The 21,338-nt window shown below is 49.4% G+C and overlaps 10 protein-coding genes across 10 annotated transcripts; 6 read left to right on the plus strand and 4 right to left on the minus strand.

The window, feature by feature from the left end:
* Nucleotides 1–301: 301 nt before the first annotated feature.
* Nucleotides 302–1,480, plus strand: N7520_003913 (uncharacterized protein; the record flags this gene model as incomplete). Its single annotated transcript, XM_057137848.1, has 1 exon — nucleotides 302–1,480. One exon carries the CDS (start codon nucleotides 302–304, stop codon nucleotides 1,478–1,480), a length of 1,179 nt encoding a protein of 392 aa, XP_056998313.1.
* A 123-nt stretch (nucleotides 1,481–1,603) lies between these two features.
* N7520_003914 (DJ-1/PfpI family protein) lies at nucleotides 1,604–2,314 on the minus strand (the record flags this gene model as incomplete). The annotated part of the gene is made up of 2 exons (XM_057137849.1): nucleotides 1,604–2,250; nucleotides 2,296–2,314. The coding sequence occupies 2 exons, from the start codon at nucleotides 2,312–2,314 to the stop codon at nucleotides 1,604–1,606; spliced, it is 666 nt and encodes a 221-aa protein (XP_056998314.1).
* A 1,557-nt stretch (nucleotides 2,315–3,871) lies between these two features.
* N7520_003915 (ATP-dependent Clp protease proteolytic subunit) lies at nucleotides 3,872–4,821 on the plus strand (the record flags this gene model as incomplete). Its single annotated transcript, XM_057137850.1, has 4 exons — nucleotides 3,872–4,039; nucleotides 4,094–4,112; nucleotides 4,188–4,355; nucleotides 4,430–4,821. 4 exons carry the CDS (start codon nucleotides 3,872–3,874, stop codon nucleotides 4,819–4,821), a joined length of 747 nt encoding a protein of 248 aa, XP_056998315.1.
* A 265-nt stretch (nucleotides 4,822–5,086) lies between these two features.
* On the minus strand, nucleotides 5,087–6,226 carry N7520_003916 (DSC4 family protein; the record flags this gene model as incomplete). Its single annotated transcript, XM_057137851.1, has 2 exons — nucleotides 5,087–5,879; nucleotides 5,994–6,226. The coding sequence occupies 2 exons, from the start codon at nucleotides 6,224–6,226 to the stop codon at nucleotides 5,087–5,089; spliced, it is 1,026 nt and encodes a 341-aa protein (XP_056998316.1).
* A 267-nt stretch (nucleotides 6,227–6,493) lies between these two features.
* On the minus strand, nucleotides 6,494–8,216 carry N7520_003917 (M18 family aminopeptidase; the record flags this gene model as incomplete). Its single annotated transcript, XM_057137852.1, has 6 exons — nucleotides 6,494–7,491; nucleotides 7,538–7,630; nucleotides 7,680–7,815; nucleotides 7,873–7,974; nucleotides 8,041–8,102; nucleotides 8,153–8,216. 6 exons carry the CDS (start codon nucleotides 8,214–8,216, stop codon nucleotides 6,494–6,496), a joined length of 1,455 nt encoding a protein of 484 aa, XP_056998317.1.
* A 1,079-nt stretch (nucleotides 8,217–9,295) lies between these two features.
* N7520_003918 (WD40 repeat domain-containing protein) lies at nucleotides 9,296–11,273 on the plus strand (the record flags this gene model as incomplete). Its single annotated transcript, XM_057137853.1, has 4 exons — nucleotides 9,296–9,621; nucleotides 9,687–9,814; nucleotides 9,866–10,449; nucleotides 10,509–11,273. 4 exons carry the CDS (start codon nucleotides 9,296–9,298, stop codon nucleotides 11,271–11,273), a joined length of 1,803 nt encoding a protein of 600 aa, XP_056998318.1.
* A 785-nt stretch (nucleotides 11,274–12,058) lies between these two features.
* Nucleotides 12,059–13,079, minus strand: pdx1 (uncharacterized protein; the record flags this gene model as incomplete). The annotated part of the gene is made up of 2 exons (XM_057137854.1): nucleotides 12,059–12,858; nucleotides 13,001–13,079. 2 exons carry the CDS (start codon nucleotides 13,077–13,079, stop codon nucleotides 12,059–12,061), a joined length of 879 nt encoding a protein of 292 aa, XP_056998319.1.
* A 486-nt stretch (nucleotides 13,080–13,565) lies between these two features.
* On the plus strand, nucleotides 13,566–14,414 carry N7520_003920 (uncharacterized protein; the record flags this gene model as incomplete). Its single annotated transcript, XM_057137855.1, has 1 exon — nucleotides 13,566–14,414. One exon carries the CDS (start codon nucleotides 13,566–13,568, stop codon nucleotides 14,412–14,414), a length of 849 nt encoding a protein of 282 aa, XP_056998320.1.
* Nucleotides 14,415–15,050: 636 nt separating this feature from the next.
* Nucleotides 15,051–19,079, plus strand: N7520_003921 (cohesin subunit SMC1; the record flags this gene model as incomplete). The annotated part of the gene is made up of 6 exons (XM_057137856.1): nucleotides 15,051–15,081; nucleotides 15,133–15,226; nucleotides 15,278–18,230; nucleotides 18,281–18,588; nucleotides 18,639–19,005; nucleotides 19,062–19,079. 6 exons carry the CDS (start codon nucleotides 15,051–15,053, stop codon nucleotides 19,077–19,079), a joined length of 3,771 nt encoding a protein of 1,256 aa, XP_056998321.1.
* Nucleotides 19,080–19,598: 519 nt separating this feature from the next.
* On the plus strand, nucleotides 19,599–21,338 carry N7520_003922 (glycosyl hydrolase family 79 C-terminal domain-containing protein; the record flags this gene model as incomplete). Its single annotated transcript, XM_057137857.1, has 4 exons — nucleotides 19,599–19,770; nucleotides 19,825–19,924; nucleotides 19,972–20,493; nucleotides 20,549–21,338. 4 exons carry the CDS (start codon nucleotides 19,599–19,601, stop codon nucleotides 21,336–21,338), a joined length of 1,584 nt encoding a protein of 527 aa, XP_056998322.1.

Below are 21,338 nucleotides of genomic sequence, written 5' to 3' on the forward strand. Positions count from 1 at the left end.
TTTCCGTTGGAACTTGGAAGTGAGATTCTGCGGGGTTTCATGTAAAGTCCGATTTCTCTACTTTTTCGGCATCAGTTTATATCCTTCAACACATTTTACTAGTACAGGATAAAATAGAAGCGCAGTATTAAAACATATACCCCTAGATATACTAGACACTACAATGACAGCAAGAAATCAGGTGGGTCCTTATTGAAATATAGCTTGTCTCCGCGACTCCGCAAATAGCGAGCTTTGATTGGTTCAACCTAGCGGATACCAATTATGCCGCATCAAACGTGAACTTCTCCTTTCAACGATCATGGATTGCGCCAGCCACCGAATCCCTCTAGGGATATGGCGTCTCCGAGTATTCAAAAACCTTCTATCAACATCCTATCAATCGCCAAAGTCACACTCCTTCTCATCGCAAACGCGCCATAACCAATCCCACAATGACGCCTTGACACCCCCATCACAGCGCCTACCACAATCACCTCTCCTCACCCATCCACGACGAGGACCAAAGCAATATGCCAGTCCGAAACTAGCTCCTGCGAAAGGGGGCCTGGAACCGCTCGCTAAGAATCCATGGGCGCTAGCCCTGGCGTCACCGGTCAGAATATGCACGTTAACTGGAGCACGGATACCACGCGACTTAATGGGAGAATGGGGATTAGTGCGAAAGCCCAGAACAGAGACAAGCTCTGATTTGAACGACACGGGTGGCACAGACCAAGACAAAATGTATTTCTTGCCAGTGGATCTCCTCAAAGATTCACTGAACGGGAATACCAAATTCACCGCCCAGGACCAGAGTCAAGATAAGACAGGCAGCGCTGCGGTGGAGAACAAAAAACCCCGCTTAACCTTTCATATGGCCAATTCTCTGTCAGCTCTACGAAAGATCCATGGGGTATTTAGTAAAATTAAAGGAAAAAAACCTATTGCTTCGAGAATGGTGCCTTTCCGATGGAAGCATCCGCAAGGACCTATCACAGCACGCGAAGAGAAACAAATGGCCTGGAGGATTGATATGCCCGATTTTATCTTGCGCCTTGCGAGACGTGACGTGGTCAAGCGACTTGTGGCGGCTTCTCAACAGTCAAATCACCTTGGTGCTGCGAATGGGGTTTGGAGGGCTATTGAGATGCAAGGCTATTCGGACTTGGCTCTTTCGGAGGCAGTAGCCCAGATGGAGCCTATAGACCGGATTGAATACGGTGCAGTGCTTCTGCTAGGACGTTCGCCCGAAGTTGATGGGAATGAAAATGGTACCGTGTTCCCAGGGTCTGTTGCTCTTCCTCAGACTCAGAACGTTCCCGTGTTTGACCTATCGAGACTTTTGTCGGACTCTGACTTGACGACACTTCGAGAGGCTGCTCCGCATTTCCAGCGCTCTGCACTCTTCTTCAGACCGAATAACAAGGCAGTCAATGGGTTGCTGTTATCGTTGTGGAATTTAAAATTCTTCCTTGCAGGGACGGAGCTCGAAGCTTGATTTCATATGAACAAAGATGTATTACTGTCCATCTAATACCACCGATAAGCGTGAAACATTGTGATGATCACATATACATTAGATGAAGGCTATCAATTGGCACCAAATTCACTGTTATATCCCTTACAGTCCGTAAAGATCCGCAAAAGGATCAACATGAGGATCTTCCTGTCGCGTATACTCAATTCTATCCGCGATATCGCTCGCCAGCTTCTTACCAAAAACCTCTCCAATCCAAGCAAGCATGACATCCATCCCAGCGCTAACACCCGAAGAGGTCCAGATGTTACCATCAGTGACCCACCTCGCGCGCGGAACCCAAATCACCTGCGATCTCAAAGCCGTAACCTCATTCCACGCCTTTTTGTTAGTTGTCGCTTGTTTCCCATCCAACACCCCCGCACGCGCTGCAAGTCCCGAGCCAGTGCAAACGGTGATCAGATACTTGAGCTGGGGGTATGTATTCTGAATAAACGTGATGACTTCCTCAATCAGCGGGGTGGGTTCACGTGAACCCATGCCACCTGGGATGAGCAGAACATCAAGGGGCGGCGCAGCTGCATAGGTATGCGTCGGTACAATGCTTTGAGTGATAGCGTTTGGACTTTGAGCAGAATATGTTGACACGGGCTCTAGTGTTGAGGAAAGAAGAGCGAGTGATAGTTCTTCGGTTCTTGAGAGGCTGTTTAGACAATCTAAAGGACCGAATACATCCAGAGCTTGGAATCCTGGGTATAAGGCCACTCCGAGACGGAGCGGGGTTGATTGATCTGGTGTTGTTTAGTGGCTCAATCTTTGTAGTTCTCAGGTTGTACAAGGTGACTTGCCTGGCATTGTGAGACGTAGTCGAATATCAGTAGCAGGGTTTATCGCGACAGTAAAAGCTGTTGGGGAAGAGGCCAAGGGAGCGGGAGAGTTGCTTGTAAATCAATCTGCTTTATAAATCAATCTCACTCTGAATCCTCATCTGAATCCTCATTGGCTCCGAGTGACCCGACAGGGTTCAACACTTTAGAGGAGGATTATAACGACCTTAAATACAAGAAACTCCATGATATCAATGATCATGACATCTTTCATACCATCCTTTCCCAATCTATGAATTCATTTCACTGGATCTGGGAACACCGGGTGCATCCGTAAATCAACCACTGACGTGCTCCACTGCTTTAGATAATTGACTTTGAATCCCAGACTTTTATGTAATAAAAACCTTGATTCAGTTGAATATAATACATTTCTTAAAATACACAACAAAGAAAATGACCAGCGAAGCTCGGGATATGCTTTCTTTGATAAAATGCGGGAATACACACCAAAAAGAGACCCCCACATGAATGAATCACTCAAGGAATCTTGATTCAAAGTCTGTTTATATCTTTGAACCAAGCCTATCTAATCCGGTCTGGCCACATCATTGTCTAATCCTGGAACATGACAACCTTTGTTGCCTGCAAACATTCAACAAGAATATAATCTCATTAGCAGACTCAATAGATCTTCAATCTCTCTCTCTCTCTTCAACTTTCCATAATGCCTCGCAGCATAAGCCTCCTGGACTACATTCTAAATCGGACTGGTGTTTCCTGGTTCATGAGTCTTTTCAAATGGTCAGGTCCATTATATCGCATGCGAAGGTTATTTGGACAGCCAGCACCAGCTCCCTTCCCCGCCGCGAAAAGTGGGTTTTAAATTATCGACGACTCGGTAGTATTCGAAGAAGAAAAGTTCAGTCGTTTCTCCGAAGGCTCATTTTATCCGGTCAATATTGGGGACGTTCTTGATGATCGGTACACTATCATAGGTAAACTTGGATATGGGCTTACATCCACTGTTTGGCTTGCGGGGGATCTCATGTAAGACAATACCTCCGCAGCTTGGAATACTACAGCTAATAAAACATCAGACAAGATAGCACAATAGCGTTGAAAGTATATGTTCGAGATATTCGAGATAGCGACGAGGAGACGACCAACCATGTCACAAATGAGATCAGAGCCATAAACACTCTTACACGGATACCGACAAAGCATCCTGGCCGAGAACATATTAGAGATGCGATTTCATCTTTTACACTGACGGGACCGACTGGAGAGCATACTTGTCTTGTTCAAGATCTGACATGGCAGACTGTCAAGGATATTTGGGAAGATTATTCTCACGTCTTACCACCCCTCGTGGTAGAAACCATACTGGGACAGTTACTTCCGGCGTTGGACTTCCTGCATACGGAACGCAAACTTGTTCATACAGGTATGGCCATAAGCCGATGGGGAAAAGACTAGAGTGGAGCACTGGACCTTATCGCTTATCGCTTATCTCTATCGCTCGGCAGCTCCAGCTCCAGCTCCATCGCATTTCAACTTTCTTCAACTCCCACCCAAAATAGTGATGCGCACCGGTCCCCTCTTCCAACGGCTAGGCCGTCAGGCCCCTCTCTCCTCAATCCACGCACTAGCACGTGTTGCTGGTGCGCGAACCTTCTCCAGCTCCGGGTCCTCAATGGACTACTCGCCCCCGCGGAGTTGGACCCCAATGCCCATCGTCACCGAAACAGTCGTATGTCTCTCTTGAAACAACAGCGCATTCCCTACTGACTTCAAATCTCTATAGGCTGGTGGCTGGCACACCTGTACGGACAAACCCCTCCCCCAATACCAATTCGAACCAAAACCCGCACGCCTCGCTAACCATTGAGACAATTTAGACGACATCTTCTCCAAGCTCCTCAAAGAGCGCATCGTCTGCCTAAATGGAGAAGTCAACGACGTAGCCTCCGCATCCATCGTTGCCCAGCTCCTCTTCCTCGAAGCCGATAATCCCAAAAAACCCATCCATCTCTACATCAATTCTCCCGGCGGCTCTGTGACAGCTGGTGCGTATATACCTACCTATCGGCTCTCAACCATCCACGATCCATATCTCATCTAATCTATTTCAATTAAAAAGGCCTAGCAATCTATGACACAATGACCTACATCGCTGCCCCCGTGAGCACCATCTGCGTCGGTCAAGCCGCGTCTATGGGCTCCCTGCTTCTTGCCGGTGGTGCACCAGGCAAGCGCTTTTGTCTTCCACATTCGTCAATCATGGTTCATCAGCCTTCTGGTGGATATCATGGTCAAGCGACGGATATCGCTATCCATGCGAAAGAGATCTTGCGTATTCGGTCGCAGTTGAACAATATTTATAAGCGCCATCTTGATGGTCCGAAGAAGCTTGACTTGGAGGATATCGAGAAGTTGATGGAGCGGGATTATTTTATGGGTGCTGAAGAAGCTAAGGAGATTGGTATTGTTGATGAGATTTTGGATCGTCGTGTTAAGCCCGAGGATAAATGAGCGTGATCCGCTGTTGTATGACCTTTGAGCTAAGTACCCGGTTTTCTTTTGTGCTTGATTTGCGAAGTTGTGGATGTTTTGTATAATACCATGACTGCTCATATTCCTACCGTTTATTTCCACTTGCATTGGATCAGTCGTTTTATTCGAGATCTTGATGATCTGCGTCTGTATTTTCACTCATGCTCGGCTGCCAGCAACCGAGGTAGGGAGTAAATCTAATAGATTTTCCAATGTGAACTAAAATACATACGTATACTATGGTCTATCCATTTACTCGAACGATCCGGCCATCAGTCCCAACCTGTAACCCGAAGCGCTGTCGCAGGAATGTCGCCGTCTCCGTTGATGGCACAAAACCCGCCGGTCGCTGCGGTCTATTCGAGTGCATCCATTGATCTCGTATTGTCGTAAAAAATCCCATTTCCATAATCACCGCCATGCCCGAAGAGTAAGAGTCAAGAGGGTGGCTGTCCCGAATTGCAGTGTCGTCATCGGGGTCAGCGAGGAGTGTCGTCCGTTCATCATTGAAATCAACATCTATTTCGACGGGCGGAGATGAGGAGATATCTGCCTCTGCATTTAAGTTGTTCGCATCCGCTTCTTCGGCCCGCATAACTCCCCGTTCTTCCGCATCGTGATCTTGCACAGCTGTCTGGCTAGCTTCGTCCGTTCCGGTACTCGTATCGGCATTTGTTGAAGTGGTCGTGGTGGTATTTGTTGAAGGATTTAGTGCTGCTGTTTTCACCCGCTCGATGATCAGTCCTAGCATGAGAAAGTCGACAAGGAAGATCACGATATCGAAGGATATGAGTTGAAAGACAGGCACGGGCTTCTGTCCGATAAAGTCGATGAAAATTCCGCCATGCAAATAGCCGCGTGTAGCTTCACCGGCCTCGGGTCGAATGAAGAAGGCGTGGAACAGGATACAGAAGAGGTTACTGCCGATGATCGCGGTCACGAACGGTTGGTTTCGGGAAGGTACGAAAGGGGCCGCTTTAGGCGTGAAGAAGATAAGCTCGACCATAGCACGGATAGCGAAGAGAATTATGGAACAGCTAAAAGGTTCCAACATGTGTTAGTGAGCTGCTTCAAGGTGTGGGGTTCCATGATGAAAGCTGGGGTAGCTATCGAACCATCCCACCCGCCATCAAGGTCAGCCGCAAACTCACTCCATATAATACAGCGCAGACAATTGACAGTATATTAGAATATCCAGGTCCCGAAGTAGTCGGTCAATGAAAGCGATCTTCGCTGTGGACTGGGCCTTCTTTACGCGACTGCGGTCCTGGGCGCTGGGCGGACCAGTTCCGGCTGGTGAGTCGCTCTCCGGGTCATCGTGGAAGGAGATTCTTGATACGTCAGCGATGTACTCTGCATCGCGGAAGACGTCGACGTCTGTCATAGAGGGTCATGGGGGCATGGACACTGCTCTGCAATCGGGTCCAGTGTCGTTTGATAAGAGGTGGAGTCGTTTCAGGGAGAAGCGGAGTTATCCCCGGGCCGATACCACGTGCCGGTATACATCCCCGTGTCATCCAAAGTGCGGAGTACGTCTATGTGCAGGGTATGCAGTGATTTTATTTGGGTAAGATTGATGAATGTACTTCACTTCATTTGATATGTATATACTCTACGGGGGTTATTGTTAGCTTTATCTGCGGACTGAAACTTAGTCCACAAAGATCTTCGGGGCGAGCTCTGAGTAGTGCTCGAAGAACCCGGTGAAGAGGCGGATGGCGTGACCAACGTCGTAAGTACCACCTGTCTCGCGAATGCTGTGCATGCTCAGCTGCGGGTTACCCAGATCCAGAGTGCGGGCACCCAGGGCAGCAGACAGCATGGGACCAATGGTGCTACCGCAGCTCGAATCATTGCGGACAACGAACAGCTGCAGAGGGACAGGCTGGCTGTCCTGTTCGCCCTTCTTGCGGGCAATCTCCTGGAGCAGAACGATACCGGGGGAGTTGGTCGCATAGCGAGCGTTGGCGTTGATCTTGATCACACATCCCTTGTTAATCTCCGGCTTGTGATCAGCCTCGTACTTTTGAGAGTAGTTGGGGTTAATGGCGTGAGCCATGTCGGCGGAGACCAGGAAGGAAGTGGCGAGGGTCTGCTCGTAAGCGGTAGAAACGTCTTCAGACGAGGAAGCGATTGAAGGAAGAACCGAAAGACGGCGGATGATGGAGGGGAGAATGTTGGAGTCGGCACCCTGGGCAGTACGGCTACCAATCTCCTCATGATCGAACAGGGCAATCAGGCGGATGGCTTCCTCATTCTCGAGGGCCTTCTCGGAGGGAGCCGACTCGGTCAGAGCTGCGGTAGCGCAGTAGGTGCTGTTCAGGTTGTCCAATCGAGGGGAGAAGATGAACTCCTCATTCATGCCACCCAGACAGGACTTTTGGGTATCGAAAAGAGTGATTTCAAAGTCCAGGATGTCCTCCGGCTTCACACCGGCCTCGGCAGCAATGAGCTCGACAAACTGGGAGTGGTGGCGCTGAGTTACAGTCTTCAAGGGCGCGTACTCATCCTCTTTGGTTTCGTCAGATTCGCTGGTCTTGTTGAGCTCACCAGCGATGAGGCCAGCAATGGGGAACAACTGAGTCTCCTTGTTGAAAGAGAAGGTCTCCTGGCGGTCGAGGTGAATAGCCAGGGTGGGGATACGAAGGACTACCGAGAATTAGTTAGGATTAATGGCTAGATCAGTGGTACATACTAGGACGGTCAACCTTGACCAGCTTCTGCACAATGGATCCGTTGCTGTCGCGGGTCATGACCCGGCCGGCCACACCCAAGTCACGGTCAAACCCTGAGAGTATTAGTTGGTGACTCCCAGCGGATTAACGGGTTATACATACAGGTGTGCCAGATGCCACCACCATAGGCTTCCACACCAACTTGGATATAACCCTCACCCTGCTTCTTGCTGACGGGCTTGACCCGCAGCACAGGGGAGTCAGTGTGGGCACCAATCATAGCGATAGAGTTGCCGGGCTACAATCGATTGTTCATCAGTCATGTCCACAATGCGCAATGGGATTTGATACTAACCTTCCATTTCTGGCCGATCGCAAAAGCGATCAGAGTGGTGGTGTTGCGAGTGAGATAGTAACGGCCGCCAGGCTTGCAAGTGGAGGCCCAGGAATCTTTTTCCTACGGAAAAAATAAGCAACATGTCTCGAACTAGTCTTAAAGATTGATTCTGTGGGGAATGGGTACCTTGATTTCCTGGAAGCCAGCCTTGGCTAGGAGGTCCTTGGCAGATTGCACGGCATGGAAGGCTAGACCCAGTCAGCTCCACGATCGACAAATAGGAGAATAGGAAGCATACGAGTAGGGGAAGCATTCACAAAGTCCAGGAATTCCTGGGCAGGAACTTTGGAAGCTTGAGCCATGGTGGAAGAAGATCGAAGAATATTACGACTCAAGAAAGGCAGAACTGAGGTGCGCATAGTCGAATTCAAGGGGTGGTGGGGAGCCAACTGTGGGCAAGGTTTTCCCGCTGGCGGTGACAGATGAACCATATGCGGGGAGATAAAAGACTTATAAACGTCGAAACGTCAATAAACGTCACGCTTGTCAGATATATAGCGTAACTAATGGATCAATATTGATAAAACTTTCAGGTTGACCCACTGACAAATGATTTGATTCGGCTCTTAATTCTCCGAACTTAATGATTGGTAGAGAAAGCATCACTACTTCTGGGCTGACGGGATCTAGCGCGTCCAGGCGCGTATGAGCGCGTTCATGTCCATTTTCACGTTCACAGGTTCGCGTCTGATTCCCCCCACTTCTCTCAGCTTATGACATAGTCCAATGAAACAATCTTCGCACGCGTGAATGTAAACAAGTCTGAGACTGCAGAAAGAGGGGAGAAACACGTTCTGAGTCAAGCAGTTTCCCGACCAGATTGAAATCACCCATTAAAGAGTAAACCATTCTAGAACGTAGATCATGTATAAAGGTGATGAATGGTTCGATCTAAGTGGATCCGACAAAGATACAAAAGAAAAGACCAAGATATTACTCCAGACTCCATAGATCATAGTGTTTAAAGTCAAAGAAATCAATATTCTAAGGTCTATCCTAATGGGGTATAGCGTACCCGACGCGTGACCGAGAGAGGGATGAGAAGTCGCCCTTGGATACCTTCCATACGCTTATCACACCCTTTCTTTGAATGCCATTCTCTTTGTCTTGGCTCTTTGAACAGTTAATTCTTAGCTTCATTTGAGGTTCTCAAGTAACAGGCTAATACCCCGTGTCGAAGCGCCCCGCTTCTGTGGCTGGATCCGGGATCCTCATCACAAAACAAGCCCCAGCAACGAACAATTCAAATAACAACATCTCACCCAACACATTCCTGAAAAAAGCTCCATCACTCAGCTCCTGAATCTCATCGCATGCAAACTATTAGTACGGACAATATTCTGCGCAATCTGAATCTGGGGCCTGTGGATCAGCCGCCATTATGGGGGACCGATCTCAGGATAAGGAAACAGATGTGAAAGCTGGAAAGGCAACAACAGGCAATACCCGGTCGCAAGCGTCGAATTTCAGAGCAGCCAATATCGTTTCCCCACCCGGATCAAAAACACCACCCAGCATGCCAGCGAAGAGAACAATATTGTATCCAGATAACATGGGAAGCCGCCCGCGAGCCCAGGACGGATCAGAGCCAGTGGATCCGAATGCGCTAGCCAATGCACTGAAGGAGTATGAAGAAGCGGGAATCCCAAGGGAAAGGACACCGGGCGCGAGTCCATGTCGGAAAAGACAACGAGTCTATGGAGATCGGTCAGTCAAGCGCAACCTTGAGATGCCCTGATCAAACCATGATCGTGAACTGACTATTATCCAAGGTTTATCCCAAATCGTGATGGACAAGACTTACAGGCCACGTACAGTCTGCTTCACGAGGATGGATGTCCTACAACTCCATCCAAAACAAAGAAACGTGCTCCTCACTCGGAGCTTCATTTTCAGAAGAGTTTGTGGTTCCTTTCTATCATGGAGACGACATCACTGACCATTTCTATAGCGGAAGAAGCGAACCGCACTTTCTCCCGGGTTTTGCGCAGTGAATTGTTTGGAAATACCGTCCCTCAACCTGACCTCACTTCAACATCCTCTGATCCATTGATGGGATTCAACAATGGCATCAATGACAAAACTCGATCTCATACACCACCTACTCTCGTCTCCAACCTCCCACCCGCCAGCTTGACCCCTTCTACCCCACACAAAAATCTTTTCAACTATGGGCCCAGTCGCCCGGGCTCCAACCATCCTACACCCTCAAAAACTCCCCGAAGTGCACATGCACCAAATCTTAATATTCGTTCTGATCTTTACTCCCTGTCACCCATTCGATATGATAGTCAACGCATTCTTGAAACCCCACGCAAGCAACCCCGTTATGTGAATAAGGTTCCCTACAAAGTCCTCGATGCGCCTGATCTACAGGATGACTTCTACCTGAACTTGGTGGACTGGGGTAGCAGCAATGTTTTGGGAGTTGGGCTGGCCAACTCTGTATACATGTGGAACTCTCAATCTGGCCGCGTGACCAAACTGTGTGAGCTGAAGGACGACACTGTTACCAGCGTGAACTGGATCCAGAGGGTATGTTATATGCATTTTCGTTTCTTGGTCCGAATGTAGCTAAAAAGATCTCGCTTTAGGGCACTCATCTCGCCATCGGCACTGGCAAGGGCTTAGTTCAGATCTGGGATGCTGAACATTGCCGGCGATTGCGGACGATGGTTGGCCATACCAACCGTGTCGGTGCTTTGGCTTGGAATGACCACATCCTCACTTCAGGATCCCGCGATCGTCTGATCTACCATCGTGATGTCCGCTCCCCAGATCAATGGACCAAGCGACTGTCCGGCCACAAGCAAGAGGTCTGCGGGTTGAAATGGAACACCGAAGATGGCCAATTGGCGTCCGGTGGCAATGACAACAAATTGATGGTGTGGGACAAGTTGAGTGAGACTCCGCTTTACCGATTCTCGGATCACTGCGCCGCTGTGAAGGCCATTGCATGGTCGCCTCACCAACACCACCTACTTGCATCAGGCGGGGGTACCGCAGATCGGACGATTAAATTCTGGAACACGTCGACTGGCTCCTTAATCAAGGAGATGGACACCGGAAGCCAGGTCTGCAACCTTTCTTGGTCCAAGAACTCGGATGAGATTATCAGCACACATGGATACAGCCAGAATCAGATTGTCATCTGGAAGTATCCACGCATGGAGCAAATTGTGTCTTTAACAGGTCATACTTTCCGTGTTCTGTACCTCGCTATGAGTCCAGACGGCCAAACGGTCGTGACTGGTGCTGGCGACGAGACACTCAGATTCTGGAAGATTTTCGACAAACGAGCTACCAGAGACTCGCGGCGCGAGGGTAGCAAACTATCGGAATGGGGCAGCATTCGTTAGATTTCTCTTACCTTTCCATTTTTCATCTGCATGCAACATGGAGTTCTCGGTCTTGGGCATTAATTCTCGGCGGATTGTCATTGCATGGTATCAAGGAAATCTCGATCTCGATCTTGAACATTTCTGCATCGGCCTTACATTACGGCCCTGGTTCATTTCTGTATATCGGTGGAAATATGCAGGGAGCATCCTCGTTCTTGCAGGACAAGCTCCCTGTCCCCATCGGTTGTCTTTCATGGCGTTTCATCATTTCCCGGTTTTTTTTTCTTTCTCGTGAATTTTCTTTCTGGCGCACCTTTCCCCCTTCAAGTCCAAGCGGTGGCGCTCATGGTGTTTCAACTGGGTCGCCGATATCAGGCGTTGGCGTCAGGAAGGATGGTTGTTTCTTATTGCAACTTGCCCTTTGATGATGACATGTCCTTTCTCCCTTTCTATTATTTCCACTTCTCTTTCAACAAATTTCCTTTACTGCTTTACTTTTTGGATCTAATGTCATGCCATACCATCGGTTCGGCGCAGGGGCTCTGCCATTTCTCAGGTTTCGGATGAAATATCATGAAGGTTGACTGACCTCAATCTTGAATTGACATAATTATACCTGTAAACTACGTGCATCTGTGAAAGCTAAATTGAAATGCGGATGTCCACTAAAGTAGACCCAGGCAGTGTCAGATTACCTATGCTACACTAAATACATGAGCCTAAGTCCCCCAGAACGCAATGGAGACGTGAAATGAAAATAAATGGCTCTAAAATCCAACAGTTTCTAATGATCAAAGCACCATTTAAAGCACCAGACGTGCAGGCTCGACCTGTAGAAGGTTCTTGATCCGCTCCAAGAACTCCTTCGCGCGAACCTCCTCACCAACCGGAACTTCCAAGCTGAAGACATTGGAAGCACCAGCAGAGCTCTCAACGGCGGACGCTACCGGAGAAGCCCTCTTGCCAGGCTTGGCACTCAGAATATCAATAATATCCTCAGCGACAGGCTCCACCCGACGGGGAGCCTGAGCCTCGTAAGCATTCAACTCAGGAATGTAGTCACCACGCGAAATGGTAACAGGCTGCGCACCGAGAACCTCCTCGAACAGCTCATCAGCAGAAGGCTTGTCGCTCTTCGCGCGAGGCAAATCGTCGTTGGCGAGATCAGTAGCCACAGCCAAGAACCTAGAAAGAGGCACAGTGACCCCTAGGTTGTCCTGGATCTTCTTCTGGGCGGACAAAACGGCCGCAAGGGAAACGGAAATTGCGATTGAGGTCATAGGCGGCGGCTTAGCGATAACCGGTTCCTCTTTGAGCTCTGCGGCCGGCGCGGCGGGAGTGACCGGTGCTGCGATCTTGATGCTGCTCAGGTCGAGGTGGGTCAGCTTGGCGAGCTGTGTGGCTTGTGCGGCTGGGTACTCGGCGGCGATCTGACCGATGTAGGCGAGGACATCACCCTTCAGGAGGCGGCCCTTGGGTCCTGAGGCGGGAATCTTGGAGATTTCTGACTCGGGGATGTTCTTCTGGTGCAGGAGCTGGCTGACGGAGGGGTAGAGGGGGTAGGCGGGATTGTGGTATTGTGGTGCGGAGGAGGATTGCATGCCTGTAATTATAGTGATAATTAGTTATGGACAGTTCTTAGTATGTGAGAGCTGCGCTGCTTGAACAATTGAACTCCGATAAGGATGTTCTGTGTTGTGGAGCCGTCGATCGCATTGTCCCTGAAGTAAAGAGTAAAGACTTACGCTTAGAGATTTGGATAGTCCGAGGCTGGCGGCGGGCGAACATGGCCGGGACCTTGCTGATGGGAATTCGAGCGGCCATTTTGAATGGTAAGTTGATGTATCTGGGTCGTGTCGCTGGTCTGTCGGAGATGCTTCAAGTGAAGTCGCAAGTCTCCGGAGGAGCTGGAATGGCGACAAAGAGGGCACGATCAACCAAGATCCCACCAGCGCGTCAAGTAGCGTTAGTTTTCGTGGTAATAGAGTTCTTTGTTTGATCTGAGAGGTGAGCTTAGGGATTGAGCGGAAATGACCGGTGTTGAGGCCGTTGGGAGCTTCACCGGCGGCCGGGTCGGGAACATTTTTCTGCCGCAGCGGCTGTTTTCGACATTGCGATGCTTTCCGAGGAGAACAACGGTGAGCTGATCGGTCCATTGGTAAGTGCTCTGTTACCCTTGAATTGCTTCTTTCAATAAGGTTCATTATGGCTCTGTTGAATCCCCATTCAATTGGCTTTGCTCAAACCGCTAGCTTCTGCACGAATGAAATGTTATACTGACGTGGCATCAACAGAGTCCGCGCAATAATAATGGCTTCTAGACCTGCTACCTTCCGACTATTCTGGCACAGGTGCACCGGGCCTTCGGTGCGAGATGTTTGCCAGAAAGATCTCTCCTCTACATGGCGCTCATTTGTGACGAGCACCGCACGAGCGGCGCGTCCAGCAAAGACATCCCCACGAAACGCTATCCCAGGCTCGAACGTTCCAGCAGGATCAGTAGGACGGTTGGCGCTAAAAGTTGCAAGAGAAGGCGACGTTGTTCTCTTCCGGTCACCCTCTCATCGCACCTACATTATCAGCGCATACGGCCTGTCAGCATTTTGTTTTGCGTACGCCCTGTTTAACTCCAACGACGTCTTCCGTGATGCAAAATTAGAGCGCCCTATGTGGCAGAAGGGGCTATTCGGCGGTATTTGTGTGACAATGAGTGTCATGGGAACCCTGTTCCTCGTGAGGACGGGCCATTTGGTTCGGAGTATCACGGCCGTCAAGGCCAACAACCAGCCTCATATTCGCTTTGCGGTCCGACGAATGATCCCATTCACAAAACCCTACCACTTTGAGGTCCTGCCGTCGCAGGTCGCCATCTCTCGTCGACTAGTGATCTCGCCGGATTCAAGACAGCGGTTTGAGGGGGATAGCAAAAAGATTGGCTCGGCACAGGACTCGAAGCTGGGTTTCTTCAAAGCACCCGTCCAAACAACGAGTGTTGGTCTTTGGAAAATGTTCATGTCTATGCGACAAATCTTCACTGGTGAGGATTTTATTCTCTTGAAAGTCGAGGGCCGCAAGCAAACTTTCCGGGTGGATTCCAATGGGTATGTGGCGGGTGACTTTATGGCTCTTGGGAACCCAGTCAAGTTCGAGAGGTCTTGAGCTTGGGGTAAATTTGATCTGTTATTCGCCGTCTGAACACTCAATGGACAATTTCGGCATTCAAGATATCTTGTCTTTAAATGTTGTCTACTCGTCTCGCGCCCCTCCGATGGTGGGGACTGGTTAGCACTTGTACATATACGCCCTGTAACACCAAACAACATACTTATTATATCTATTCTGTGTCTTCGTTTTTCAATCAGCCTGAATATTCTGGAGTCTAGAAAGAAGAGGATTTAAAAAATTCCCAGGCGTTTAACCCCTGATCTTTAAGTATGGATGTCAAAATACATAGTTCGGGTATAAATCTCAACTCAAAAGGTTAAATTCTTTCACCCAAACTAATGATGCTGCATTTGACAGACATAATTTTAGCAGAAATTAAACAACGCCCATTCAGCTTAACTCTCACATAAAAATTGACAAAATATCTACTGCGGCGACCTGAAACTCCAGCCGTGAGCGTGAACCCAAACCACGTGACATCCGGCGCGTCAGGGTGGACGCGCGATTCCCCATATCGCGCCCCTCCCACTTATTTGTGCCCAGTCAAAACCGCGGTTTGACATCAACCACACCCTTTTCGCCTGAGAATCCTGAGTGTGTGGCTTCCTTAGGAAGCGGCTGCTTTGCACCATGGGAAAACTCATTCGCCTGGAGCTTTTCAGTATGTATGGCTGCAAAAGGGTACCGCGCAGATCGGCTAACTTTACTTCAGATTTCAAGTCTTACAAAGGACATCATACGCTACTCTTTGGAGATGCCTACTTCACATCAATTATTGGCCCTAACGGGTCTGGCAAGTCAAACTCGTACGTAGTCTGACTATGAACTTTTCCGAGGCATTAGCTAATCCACATAAGGATGGATGCCATCTCGTTCGTTCTAGGAATCAAGTCTTCCCACCTGCGATCTACCAACCTCCGTGATCTTGTATACCGTGGTCGTGTTTTGCGCACGTCAAAAGTCGATGGGGCGCCTGCCAACGGAGAGAATGGCGAGCAAGAAGAGGACGAAGAAATGGATGCTTCGCAAGATGCCGGTGGCATGGACGACCCGAAGACCGCCTGGGTTATGGCTTGCTATGAAGATGATGCGGGTGAAGAGCAACAATGGCGTCGTTCTATCACCAGCCAAGGCGCCAGCGAGTACCGCATTAACAACAAAATTGTCACCGCTCAGCAATACAACGAGGCTTTGGAGGATGAGAACATCTTGATTCGCGCGCGCAACTTCCTCGTCTTCCAGGGAGATGTGGAGGCTATAGCATCCCAATCGCCTCGAGACCTTACTCGGTTGATCGAACAAATTTCCGGCAGTTTGGAGTACAAGGCCGACTACGAGAAGTTGAAGGCAGAGGCGGAGGAGATGGCTGAGCAGCAGACTGTTCAACTGAACCGTCGGCGAGGCATCAACTCCGAGGTCAAGCAGTACCAAGAGCAGAAGCGGGAGGCCGAGAACTACGCCAGGAAGGCCGAGGAACGTGACCAGGCGATCATTACCCACATTCTATGGAAGCTCTTCCATTTCCAGCGCTTGATCGATGATTCGAGTGCTGACATTCAGAAATACCAGGATGAGCTTAAGGAATACCGCCGTGGTGTCGAGAAATATGAGACGAACGTTGAAGATGCCAAGAAAGAGCATGCCCGTGTTGGCAGAGATGTCAGCAAGGCTGAGAAGAGTATCGTGAAAAAGGAGAAGGAAATCGAAGAACTCAACAACTCTCTGGTACCCGTCGATGAGAAGGTTGACATTACCCAGAAAAAGGTTGAGCGATACGCATCGAAAATCGACGAGATTAGGAAGGAGCGTACAACCTACTCCAATGGTGCTAAGAAGCTGAAAAATGACCTGAAGCTCGTAGAGAAAGCTCAGGCTCAATGGGAGACCGAGTGGCAAAAGACAACAAGCAAGCAGGGCATTCAGCTCAGTGAATCTGATCAGCAAGAATACCATAAGCTCCGGGAAGAAGTGAGCAAACGTTCATCTGCAGATCAACTGAATCTCGACAATCTGCAGAGACAACGGAAGACCGAAGCCGAAGCTGTTAACAGCCTGAAAGGCAAGTTCGAAGGTACTCAATGGCAGCTGAAAAGCCTGGAGTCGGATGCTCAGAACATGATTGAGCGTCAAGCATCTCTTGAGGATACGACAAAGATTACTTCCAAGGAAATCGAGCGCAAGAAAAAGGAGCTCAACACCTTGACATCGGAGCGCCTGAAGGTCTCGCAAGTGAGGACGGAGCTCGAGGAGAAGCTGCAGGTTGTGCTGAGGAAGCTGCTTGAAGCAGACAACGGAAAAAAGCAGAACGAGCGTGAGCTGCGCGCCAAAGAGATGATTTCGACTCTTAAACGTATCTTCCCCGGTGTCAAGGGACGAGTCAGTGATCTATGCAAGCCCAAGCAGCGTAAGTATGCTGAGGCAGTTAGCACCGTTCTAGGTCGCCATTTCGATGCTATTGTGGTGGACAATGAAAAGACTGCCAAGGAATGCATCCAGCATCTTCGCGACCAGCGTGCAGGCCTGGCAACCTTTCTGCCATTGGATACCATCCAGGTGAAGCCTGTCAACTCCAACTTGAAGGGCATGCACCGAAATATGCGCCCGGCCATTGAGACCATCGACTATGAGGACTCGGTCGCTCGTGCTATTAGCTACGCCTGTGGAAACTCTATTGTTTGTGATGATCTGGACACAGCAAAGTACCTTTGCTACGAGAGGAACGTTGATGCTAAAGCTGTTACCCTGGATGGTACAGTGATCCACAAAGGTGGTCTCATGACCGGTGGACGAGGTCCCCAGCAGAACTCCAAACGCTGGGAAGATTCTGAAGTGGAGAATCTCTACAAGCTGAAGGATAAACTGATGGGCGATCTTGGCAATCTTCCTAAGAGCCACCACCGTGGCTCGGAGGAAGAAACCCTGCAGGGTGAGCTGGTTGGTCTCGAGCAGCGATTGAACTACTCCCGCGAAGAGCTGAAGGCACTCGAGAGAAACATCAAGAGCAAGCGCAGCGAGCTAGACTTTGTCAAGCGCCAGTTGGAAGACTTGCGTCCCAAATATACTGAGCGCAAGGAGAATCTCGATGAGCTGGACCAGACCATTGAGATTTCTCAATCATCGGTTAGTAAAGTCGAAGATGAGATCTATGGCCAGTTCTGCAAGCGCCTTGGATATGATGATATCCGCGAATATGAGGCACAACAAGGCTCGTTGCAGGAGGAAGCTGCGCAGAAGAAGCTCGAGTTCACCACCCAAAAGAGTCGTATCGAAAACCAGCTCAGCTTTGAATTGCAGCGGATCAAGGCGACGGAGGACCGTGTCAGCGGTCTCGAGGCCCAGCTTGAGCGCGATATGCGTTTGATTGAGGAGCTTAACAAGGAACAAGAGGAGATCCGAAACAAGCTTGACGAGTGTGCTGCCGAACTTGAGCTTCTGCGGGAGCACCTGGAGAAGCAAAAGGAGATATATGCGCAGTCAGCAGAGAACTTGGCCGAGCAACGAAGAGAACTGCAGAAGCGCAGCAAACACGTTGAAGCGGCGCTTAAAAACATTAATGTGCATGAAGCTGAAATCCAGCGTAATTCGTCTGGCCGTTATGCTCTTCTCCGCCGATGCAAGCTTGAAGACATCGACATTCCGTTGACCGACTCATCTAATTCCTTCGAAAAACTTCCCATCGATGATTTGGTGCAGGCTGCCGATCCAGATGCCATGGATGTTGACGAGGCTGATGAGCTTGATGAAACTCCCATGGTCCAGGACTACGGAATTGAGGTCGACTTTGACTCTCTCGGCGAAACACTCAAAGAGGTATGTATTAACTGGAACTTGTATGATATTTCATGCTAATTTTATCCTAGGAGGCCGATGATAAGCTCGAAGATGAGTTGCTTGAAAAGATTCGCCTTCTGAACAGCGAGCTCGATAAAATGGCACCAAACACCCGCGCGATGGAGCGCCTCGAGACGGTTGAGAACAAGCTTCGCAGCACCGAGCAGGACTTTGAGGATGCGCGCAAGCAAGCCCGGAAGGCCAAGGAGGGGTTCGAGGCAGTGATGAAGAAGCGTTCCGATCTCTTCAACAAGGCCTTTGCGCACATTTCCGAGCAAATCGGTCCCATCTACCGGGAATTGACACGCAGTGCCAACTATCCGCTGGGCGGACAAGCGTAAGTATTTCATTACCTGGATCTCCTTCAGCTTGACTAATATGTTCCAGATACCTTGATATCGAGGACTCGGATGAGCCCTACCTCGATGGCATTAAATATCACGCCATGCCTCCCCTGAAGCGTTTCCGTGATATGGAACACTTGTCTGGTGGTGAGAAGACCATGGCCGCGCTTGCTTTGCTGTTTGCAATTCACTCATACCAGCCTTCGCCTTTCTTCGTGCTGGACGAGGTTGACGCAGCCCTTGACAACACCAATGTTGCCCGCATTGCCAACTATATCCATGACCATGCCGCTCCTGGTATGCAATTCATTGTCATTAGTTTGAAGACTGGGCTGTTCCAAAACAGCGAGGCGCTGGTCGGAATCTACAGAGATCAAGAGGAGAATAGCAGTAAATCCCTGACTCTTGATGTGAGTTTCTTATTGCCTCCAAATCCGATGAACATAAGGCTAATTGGTGTTTCTAGCTCCGCAAATACACCTGATCTCTCGACAGAGGATCGAGACGGACTTTACGATGATCTTGCTTTTTCTTCGTTTGTGTAGATTATTTTATGCTGGCTCTGCTATTATTAGGTGAATAGCCGGCGAAGGTGTTTATTGCTCGTGAGCTAGTTGTTAACTGATACCAGTTTTCTATGTGAAATTTACGGACTTACATTTTGAACTGGATATTGCCGAGTAGATGCCACTATACAGTCAATAGCCGACCCTGACGAGAACAAAGCAAGGATCGTCATTCCCCAGATGTAACCCCCCGCATTATCACCCTAGTAAATACCCCAAAGCTGCCTTCCGGCTAATCTTGCGGCAATGATTTGTCGTCATTCCCGTCATATCCCCGTGCTAAAGCTTGTTACTGTTGCAAGCGGTCTTTGAAGGCCTCGTAGGTCAAAGCTTAATAGCCTACCTATTTTGACGTCGGCAATGGTTGACCATACATAAGCCATAAAGGAGCCTTCAAATGTTGCAGGATGAATTACAACAAACAAATTTGTCTCACAATGTATACCTTGCTGCTTTTTGCGGCTGCAGTCGCTGCTAACCCGACTACTGTGAGAGATAACTCATCACCTGTGACAGTCAGTAAGAGTGCGCCCGATAATGCTGGTGCGGCAATTCTGCGCCCATTTGTCTCGTTTTCGATTGAGTTAGCTTCTTTCCCTGAATATGCCGGTATGTATCAAAGCTCTCTGGATAAGTAGGTATTCAAGCTAATGTACCTGGCAGGCAATCTGTCCAAGCCAAACAAGTTTTCGAACCAGCTATTAGATAATCTTGCCGACCTTCAAGGTGTTAAGCCATATATCCGAGTCGGTGGAAATACCCAGTAAGTCAATCCCTCCGAACAACGACATTGGGTTCTAATATCAACAGAGACTTTGCGTTGTATGACGCCAACCTGAGAACCGGAATCAATGGCACTGTTGTTCCTGCTGTATCTACAGACTATCCATCTATCGTGTCTATTGGCCCCTCTTTCTTCGAATCATATGCAACATGGCCCGATACCAAGTTCAGTTTCGGGTTTGATATGGGCAAAAATGGCACTGCAGGAATGGATACACTGCTGGCTACCGCTCCTCTAGCATGCAAAGCCCTCAAAGGCAAATTGGCCTACTGGGAGATGGGAAATGAGCCTGACCTATTCAAGACGAGTACACCGGATACTAAGCGGCCAGCTAATTGGACAGAAAGCGATTATGTGAATGAGTGGCTATCTAAGACCCGGCTTGTCAGGCGCCAGATCGCAAAGGCTTGTCCGGAGATGACGACGGAGGCTCAGTATCAGTATATCTCGCCGTCATTTGCGGGACTGACGAATAGCCTGGACCCCGTGAAGACATGGCAGGATGGACTTGATACGGACCATGATATCAAGCTGAACTCGATGCATAAGTGGGTCTTGGGATTGAGATTCTTTGACATGTCTTTTGTTCTGACTGTTATTTAGTTATATCGGCGGCGCTACTGAGCCAGGGGTCACACTCCAACGTACCCTGATGAACCACACGTCAACGGTTCACAGCGTCCAGCAACATGTGAATCTTTCACGGGTCCTCAAAGAAGAAGGTCTAGCCAAGGATATTCCTTACATTCTAGGCGAGACCAACTCCCTCTACAACGAAGGCAAGCCCGGGTTATCCAACTCTTTCGGTGCAGCTCTCTGGGGCGTCGACTTCAACCTCTATTGCGCCTCACAGAGTATCCGACGAACCCACATGCATCAAGGAACGGACTATCGGTATGCAGCATGGCAGCCAATTCCTACCAACAAGACAACGATCGGCACCAAAGCCCCTTATTACGGAAACATCATGGTCGCCGCCATGCTCGGAGACAGCTCCCGCTCATCCGACATCCAAGTCGTGAACCTCCCTCTCCCACAGGACACCGAAGCCGCCTACGCCACGTACATCGACGGGAAACTCACCCGGATCGCCGTGCTTAACATGCAGGAGTACAATTATACCGAGTCCGCATCGTCGGATCGTCCCATGGCGAGCTACTCTTTCCAGTTACCCGAGACCTCGGCGAAACACTTATCGGTGCACCGTCTCATGGCGAATGGGAGTGATGCGATCACCGGTGTGTCCTGGGATGGCTGGTCCTACAACTACGAGTTAAAGGGCGGTGCGCCCGTACGGATGAATAATATCACGGTGGGGGAAATGGTGTCTGTGGATTCGGGGGTTGTGGAGCTCAAGCTTCCATATTCGAGTGGCGCTATCTTGAATCTGTAG

The sequence above is a fragment of the Penicillium odoratum genome (assembly GCF_028828045.1).
Source record: "Penicillium odoratum strain IBT 22623 chromosome Unknown utg000003l_segment0_segment0, whole genome shotgun sequence".
NCBI lineage: Eukaryota > Fungi > Ascomycota > Eurotiomycetes > Eurotiales > Aspergillaceae > Penicillium > Penicillium odoratum.